At 55.9% G+C, this 8450-nt stretch overlaps 1 protein-coding gene across 1 annotated transcript in view; it reads right to left on the bottom strand.

The window, feature by feature from the left end:
* Positions 1 to 2274: 2274 nt before the first annotated feature.
* The window catches only part of WFS1 (wolframin ER transmembrane glycoprotein), an 8716-nt gene continuing 2540 nt past the window's right edge, over positions 2275 to 8450 (bottom strand). The window contains exons 4-7 of the mRNA XM_023737995.1: positions 7711 to 7881; positions 7468 to 7548; positions 6704 to 6858; positions 2275 to 4083 (exon numbers count right to left, since the gene is read on the bottom strand). Of these exons, the coding sequence (XP_023593763.1) occupies positions 2275 to 4083; positions 6704 to 6858; positions 7468 to 7548; positions 7711 to 7881 (2216 nt within the window). The remainder of the gene's footprint in view (positions 4084 to 6703; positions 6859 to 7467; positions 7549 to 7710; positions 7882 to 8450) is intronic.

Below are 8450 nucleotides of genomic sequence, written 5' to 3'. Positions count from 1 at the left end.
ACCTCACAGCTCACAAATCTGCAGAAGCAGATCGTCTTCCTGGGGCACAGGGACACCCCATAAGCACACACTCCTGGGCACTTCTCTAACATGTGGGGGTTCAGGCACAGCAGGAGCTTACAGCACAGCCCCACATGGCGTCCACACCACGGGAAGGAGGGAGCGATCTGTTTCCCACCACAAGCTACAGGGGAGCTGGTGGGCTGGCCAATGGCAGCTGGGACCCCAGCTCAGGAGAGAAACGAGGGGCCTAGAGGCTCAGATCCCCGCCCAGGGGCGAAGTTTGCAGAGGGCCCCACACTGCTCTAACACCCTCTAGGGCCATAATTTTTATGGAATATTAATTTTTCATTATCCAATATGAGCTGTGGCTTCACAAACATATTCCCATCAGGATAACAACCATGGAAGCCCAGGCGACCACCTGCTGTTCCCGGGAACCCGGGTTCAGAGTAACCGTGATGGTACACAGTGAGGGTGGCCGCCCCCAGGTTCAGAGTAACCGTGACAGTGTGCACGGTGAGGGTGGCCACCCCCCCCGGGTTCAGAGTAACCGTGATGGTACACTGTGAGGGTGGCTATCCCCTGGGTTCAGAGTAACCGTGACAGGGTGCACTGTGAGGGTGGCCACCCCGCTCTGCTCCCCAGTACCCGGGTTCAGAGTAACTGTGATGGCGTGCAGTGAGGGCAGCCACCCCGCTCTGTCCCCTGGTGCCCGGGTTCAGAGTAACCGTGACAGTGTGCACAGTGAGGGTGGCCACCCCACTCTGCTCCCCAGTACCCGGGTTCAGAGTAACCGTGATGGCGTGCAGTCTCCACCAACATGTCCTCCTCCACGCCTGGCTGACTTCGGTAAACGGCTGCACCAGTGATGAGGACACTGAGCCGTTTTTGTACCACCACTGCTCCCCACCAGGCCCCTTACCACCCAGCAACGCCAGGTGGAGGGCTGGCACCGTGGAGGTCTCTGAACCACATGAGAATCAGGGGGTGCAGTCCCCGGGACATGAGTTCCGCTCCTGCCTCCACGCTGCCGTGTCTAACTTGCGCACACGCAGATGCCTGCAGCGTCTCCGCAGGCAGCACAAGCGGAAGCTTCGGTTAATAAAGACAAACAGGACAGGACTCAACTTCACCAAGAATTTTATTTCAGAAAGTCTTGCTTTCTGCTCTAGTGTTGAATGTGGCCGAGCTTTTCTGGGCACTGGGGGCGCCTGGGTTACTGCGTGTTTCCTGAGCCCGGCTGTGCTCAAGCCACAACCTCTGTACCACACACACCTTCTGGACCCAAGCCCCCAGGGCTGGCCTGGCCTGCCGGCCTCCGATCACAGCACTGCCAAGCCCTCGCCGCTGAGGAGCCTGGGGGTTCTGCCCCTCCCCAGTGTCCACCGACCACTGTCAGGCTCAGGAGGGAGCAAATAAATAACACGTGCCATTGGGTCTGTGCAGCACAGCACACCTGGCTCTTGAAGACGAGTCAGCACAGAACACATGGCGGGGGTGTCTGGGAGGAGACGTTCATTTCTAAAGTGCTTCTCAGGACAGGGGTCCCTCGTTCTCTGGGTGGTGGGTGGAGCTGCATGCGGTTCCCAATGACGCGGCATGCACAGCGGGCGAGCAAGGGGGGGCAGTGTGGTACAGAGCAGTCTGTGCACGGACATGAGGTCTCGAAGCCCTGGATTTATACACGTGAGTGCGGACGCGCATGCACCTGCAAACATGCATGAGCTCTCGCGGGCACTTACCGGAGCACACACGCACCCACGCACGCAGCCAGGCACACGCACACACACACACCATGAGCACACACACACCCACGCACGCAGCCAGGCACACGCACACACACACCATGAGCACACACACACCCACGCACGCAGCCAGACACACGCACACACACACCGTGAGCACACACACACCCACACACACCGTGAGCACACACACACCCACGCACGCACACACACACCGTGAGCACACACACACCCACGCACGCAGCCAGGCACACGCACACACACACCATGAGCACACACACACCCACGCACGCAGCCAGGCACACGCACACACACACCATGAGCACACACACACCCATGCATGCAGCCAGGCACACGCACACACACACCGTGAGCACACACATGCATCCATACGCATACACACACCCATGAGCACACACACACCCCTGTGAGCACACACACAAGCACATACACACACAAACGCACGCACACACCTGCAGGCACACTCGGTATCCACACCAGGGCCGGGGCACCCCGGGGAGCGTCCTCATGAGGCCGACAGGAACGGGAAGAAGAAGAAGTCGAAGGCAAACTTGAGGGCGCCGTGCACGGTGCCGCGCCAGTCCTGCTCGAGCTTGACGTGCCGCGGGGCTGGTGACGGCTGGGCCGCGCAGTTGAGGCAGCTGATGGCCTTGAGCTCGAAGACGGGCCACTTGCTGCCCAGGCGGCCCTCGAGCACGGTGCTGAACTCGACGAGGCTGCCCTGGCGCAGGCTGAGCAGCACGGCGCGGAACTCGCTGCTGGCGCGCAACACGATGTCCTTGGTGACGTCGTCCTCCTCGGCGCCGCGTGTGCCGTCGGCGCCGCCAGGCAGCACACCGACAGTGAGCTCAAACTTGTACCGGTCGAACCGCTTGATGTGGCAGGGGTGCTTGGCCAGCAGCTTGAGGCGGCAGAGCTCCTGCTCGGCAGTGGGGACGCCGCCGGAGCTGCAGGGCGGGTAGGCCTCGCCATACAGGCAGCGCAGCCAGTCACCCACGGCGAACGGCAGCATGTTGATGGCCGCCTCCGCACTGTTGTCGATCTCCGTCACCCGCACGTACTTGAAGCGGCCCGTCCAGGTGACGCGGTGGCCTTCCAGGTGGCTGCAGAGGATCTGCGTACGCGCCATGTTGGTCTCCCGCCAGGCGCGCGGCCCGCACAGGGCGCTGTATTGCGGCCAGGTCAGTGTGGAGTTGTAAACCTTCATGCCCTCCGACCGGTACACGTAGAACCAGCAGAACAGCACCACCGCCGTGACCCAGACCAGGATGAGCTTGACCACAGAGCTGCGCGTCAGTGACCGCAGGGCACCCAGCAACGAGGTGCGGGCCCCAGGCCCCCAGCGCAGCAGCAGCGGGATGCCGCACGCCACCACCGCGACCGCCACCTTGGTCAGCTCCAGGGACACGAGCCACCGCACCAGGCGCACCAGGCCCATCAAGGCCAGGCCCACCACCAGCACCGGGAGCGCGAAGAGGAAGAGGAAGTAGCCGATGGAGGCGCGCACAAGCCCCAGGCCGGTGGACTGGAGCAGCAGCACCACCGAGAGCTCACACCACATGAAGCAGACCAGGTAGGGGACCAGGTAGCAGTAGGTGCCCTTGAAGTGCCTGAGCTGCGCCATGCGGAAGAAGCGGTAGAAGAGGTGCAGATAGAGCAGGCAGGGCACGCTGACGTTGAGCACGAACAGGTGGCCCAGCGGCACGCGGAACAGGGTCTGGCCGAGCAGCTTCAGTGGCTGGCAGTCGAAGGGCAGGGCAGGCAGCAGGGACAGCAGGCCGGCCGCCACCTCGGTGGCCAGCGCCCGGCGGGTGTGGGGTTCGGCTGAGGAGCCCAGGCTGGCGTAACTGGTCACGGTGAAGAAGATGGACACGAGGGCCAGCTCGGAGCAGGGCACCCAGTCCCTGCTGGCAACAGGGAAGGAGAAGATGACAAAGAAGACGGACAGCAGGAAGTGGATGTAGGGCTCCAGGTGGTTCCAGCCGAAGTTGCCCTCGGCCTGCTCCACGTCCAGGCCGGGCTCGAAGCGCAGCAGCAGGTCAGTAAGCGTGCGGAAGCTCTCCCAGGCCCTGCTGTCCTGAAACACCTTGAGGGTGCAGATGACCATGGAGACAAAGGACAGGTAGAAGACCACCAGGGGGATGCAGAAGGCGAAGAAGTCGACGGTCAGGTTGCTGATGATGAAGAAGAAGAGCAGGGCGTTGAGCTGGTGGGTGGGCACGATGGTGGACAGCCAGTGCATGCCTGCCTTGGAAGCCACGTCAATAAGGTACTCCTTGATCTCCATGACGGCATGCAGGGGGTACTTGACCACCTAGGGGGGCGAGAGGGGTGTCAGAGCCAGGACAAAGACTCCACGCACTGCTCAGCGCACTGCCTCCTCCAATCACCAGTTCCTGGCAAAACAGGCAGCTCGCCCAGCCATGTTTCCACCACAGACCTCTCTTTTCACGAGGTGGGCAACAATCACATTAACCGTGAATGGTCTAAATACAGCAAATAAGACAGACTGTCAGAGTGGATAAAAACAGAAGACCCAGCTATATGCTGTCTACAAGAAACCCACTTTAAATGTAGAGTCCCAGCTATGTTAAAGGGAAGGAATGGAGAATGCCACGCCACACTAATACTAACCGAAAGAGAGCTGGAATATCTACACCAATTTCAGGGAAGCAGACTTCACGGCAAGGATAACTATCAAAAAAAAAGAGGGGCTTAATATAATGACGAAGGGGCCCATTCTCCAAGACATACAATCCTGAATGTGTGCATGCCTGATGACAGGGTGTCAGAATATGTGAGGCAGAAAACAGACAAACTGCAGGGACAGACAGACCCACTGTTAGACCTGGAAACTTCAGCGCCCCTCTACCAGTGATCAGCAGATCACCAGGCAGGAAATCACGACAGAGTTGAGCCGAACAGCACCATCAATCACCTGGATGATCTAATTGACATTTATCGATTACTTCATCCAACAACAACAGAATACACATTCTTCTCAAGCTCATGTGGAACATTCACTAAGACTGGCCACATTCTGGGCCATAAAACACACCTAAACAAATTTAAAAGAATGGAAATCATGCAGAGTATGTTCTCAGACAACAATGAAATTAAACTAGAAATCAACAACAGAAAGACAGGTGGAAGAGCCCCCAAAATTTGAAGATTCAACAACACACTTATAATAGATGCGTTAAAGTCTCAAGAGAAATTAAAAGATATTTTGAACAAAATGAAAATATAATTGATCAGAATTTGTGGAATGCAGTGAAAGCAGTGCCTGGAGGGAAATTTACAGCACTGAGTGCATATATTAGAAGAGAGATCTGAAATCAATAATCTAAGCTTCCACTTTAGGAAACTCGAAAAAGAAGAACGAATTACTTCCAATGTAAGCAGAAGAAAATAAAAGAAATTAGAGCAGAAATCAATGAAATTTGAACCAGAAAATTAATAGAGAAAATTAATGAAACCAGAAGCTGATTCTTTGAAAAGATCAATAAAATCGATAAGCCGCTGGTTACACTAACCAAGAAAAAAACAGAGAAGATCCAAATTACTAAGATTAGAAACAAAAGAAGGGCCATTACAGGTGATTCCATGGACATTGGAAGGACAACAAAGAAATACTGTGAACAACTCTTTGCCCACAAATCTGCTAACTTAGATGAAATGGACCAATTCCTCGAGAGACTTGAACTATCTAAACTCACAAAGAGAAATAGATAATCTGAATAGGCCTATATCTATCAAAAGAAACTGAATCAACGATTAGCAACCTTCCAAAACAGAAAGCTCCAGGCCCAGAGAGTTTCACTGGTTAATTCTACCAAACATTTAAAGAAGAATTAACACCAATCCTTCTCAAACTTTTCCAAAACATAGAAGAGAACATTACCCAACTCATTCTATGAGATAAGCATTACCCTAATTCCAAAACCAGACAAAGATATGACTAGGAAGAAAAATTACAGTCCAATATCTCTCATGAACATAGGTGCACAAATCCTCAGCAAATCATTAGCAGATCGAATCCAACAATGTGTTAAAAGAACCGTACATGCGACCAAGTGGGATTTATCCCAGGTATGCAAGGCTGGTTCAACATTCACAAATCAACAAATGTAATCCATCATATCAACAGACAAAAGAAGAAAAATCGTATTATCATATTGATAGATGCAGAAAATCATTTGACAAAATCCAATATCCATTCATGATAAAAAAATCTTTCAGCAAACTAGAGATAGAGAACTCCTTCAACTTGATAAAGAACATCTACAAAAACCCTACAGCCAACATCTTACTTAGTGGTGGGGAACGACATGCTTCGCCCCAAAGATCGGAACAAGACAAGGATGTCCCCCTCACCACTCCTATTCAACATTGTACTGGAAGTCACAGTAAGACAAGGAAACAAAATAAAAAATGGGAGGGGAAAATAAAACTGTCTTTGTTCACAAATGGTATGACTGCCTACGGAGAAAATCCCGAAGAGTTGACTAAACAACTCCTGAAAGGAATAAGCAATTACAGCGAGATTGCAGGATGTAATACACAAAGTAACGAACAATTGAAATTTGAAATTAAAAAATGCAACACCATTTACATTAGCACCAAGAATAATGAAATACTTAGGTATTCCCCTAACGAAACATTTTCAAGCTCTACATGAGGTGTCCCTTGGTGGCGCAAACGGTTAAAGTGCTCTGCTGCTAACCAGTGGTTTTGCTGAACACTAGACGAGCTGCTGTTCCGAACTGTACTCTAACCAAGGCATCAGCTGAAAGGGGAGTTCCACAGAGAACAGCATCCCTGCAGGGTGGTCCAAGGACACCCCACGTGGCTCTAGGACCCATGCGCTAAGGTGGGGCCTCCTCCATGGCGTCCTGGAGCAGGGGAACACCTGCAGGGACGGGGGGCCTCACCTTCAGGTGCAGCGGCAGGTCCTCGGGGCTCCTCCCGGCCAGTTCCTCATCCTCATCCCCGTCCTCGCCCTGCAGGCACAGGCCGCTGGGGATGATGCCCTTAGCGTACTTCTTGGTGATCTCCACGAAGTCGTCCAGCGCGATGTAGTTTTTGGCTGCGGCACACGAGAAAGAACAAGGGTCCCCCAGGGCAGGGACAGACGGGTGAAGGCAGTGCATCAGGCCAGCATGGTGCACAGTGGGGTGGGGGCCAGGAGGGTGCAGGGGACCAGGCTGGACAGGGGAGGGAGGGGTGGCAGACAGCTCTTCAGATGACACTTCCCTGCCTGTCTCTGCCCTGCTGTCCCCCCAACCCTGCAGCCTGTCCCCTGCTGACCCCTCACTGTGCTGTGGTCTCCTGGGCCTTTGCTCGTGCCTGGCTCCCCCTTTTCCCCCCACCATGGCTGACTCCCTGGGGCACCCCTGATGCACCTACACACCCACATCACTGGCTGGCTCTGCTGCTGGTCTCTGGCCCACGTCTCTCCACCCTCAGAGCAGGCATCCCGTGCTTAGAACATGGACCAAAAGGACCAGACCCCAAACCCACTCGTGTTCTGACATCCTGGCAAGGATCCAGGCCTGGGTCCATAGTAGGAGTAGACGGGGGGCCGGGAAGGTGGGCAGGGGGGCCTGCAGCAGGTCAGCTGGGGCGGGGAGGCAGGCCAGTAGGTGGGGGTCCAGGCTGATAGGCTAGGAGCCCGTGGCGCTGCGGCTGTACTCACACTCGCTGCTGACCAGGCGCTCCAACATCCGCCTCTGCTTCTGTAGGGACTTGGGGACGGGGCCTGGCTGTACTCCTCCATCTGCGGGGACAGTGTGGGTGAAACCCCGGTGGCTATTCCACTCAGCGTTTCCCAGCCCTGTAGCCTGGACACGGGCCCACAGACTCTTGGGCCCCCAGCCCCACTGTCAGGCCCCCGTTCCCTGCTGTACCCCCACATTGGGCCCTGTCCTACTCCACATACCGTGCCTGTCAACTTGGCCCACATTCTCCAGCAGCTCCGACACGGCCACCTGCTTCTTCTTCTTGGGGTTGAGCCTCCAATACATGACCAGGGCTGCCTTGCGTACTGCCCGCTCCAGCTCCGTCTCTGAAGTCAGCTCCTGCACCTGCTGCTCGTTCTCGGAGGTGATGCCTGCGGGCATGACCATGTTCGCCATCACCCGGGGCGCCAGGGCCGCATCAGATGTCACCAGGGACGTCTGAGCCCCCTCGGGCCTCGCTGAGAGAAAGGGCTGAAAGGGCTCAGAAAGCAAGGTCCATGTAAGGTCTCAGGCTCGTGGGTCGCCAAGCCTGGACAGTATGAGGAAGGGCAGCTCTGTCTGGTCCCCAACAGCTCTTCCTTGCCCCCCATCCCTCCCCCTTTTCCTAAGGCTGCCTCAGGAGCAACTGTCCTCCACTGCCTCCCTACAGCATATGAGGGGCTCACGGCCCAGTGCTCTGCCCAGACTAAACGGAGAGTTCACCGAGGGGCGCGGCCAGCCGACCTCAGCCCATGCCATGCTGGCCCTCTTCACCGGCTCCAGGATCCTCTGTTCGGATCAAAACCCAGTAGACAGGGGCGATAGTTGCTCACTCACAGACCCCGCCTTGACCACAGGGCGTGCAGACGCCCCAGGCTGTGGGCGCTGCGCTCTGACGTGCTGACCGAGGGACAGGGCACGGCCACGCAGGACGCACGCCGACCGAGGGACAGGGCACGGC

Source organism: Trichechus manatus, unplaced genomic scaffold (assembly GCF_000243295.1).
Source record: "Trichechus manatus latirostris isolate Lorelei unplaced genomic scaffold, TriManLat1.0 scaffold00111, whole genome shotgun sequence".
NCBI lineage: Eukaryota > Metazoa > Chordata > Mammalia > Sirenia > Trichechidae > Trichechus > Trichechus manatus.
The sequence above is the reverse complement of the archived record's forward strand: the minus strand, read 5'-3'. Positions and strand labels throughout refer to the sequence as shown.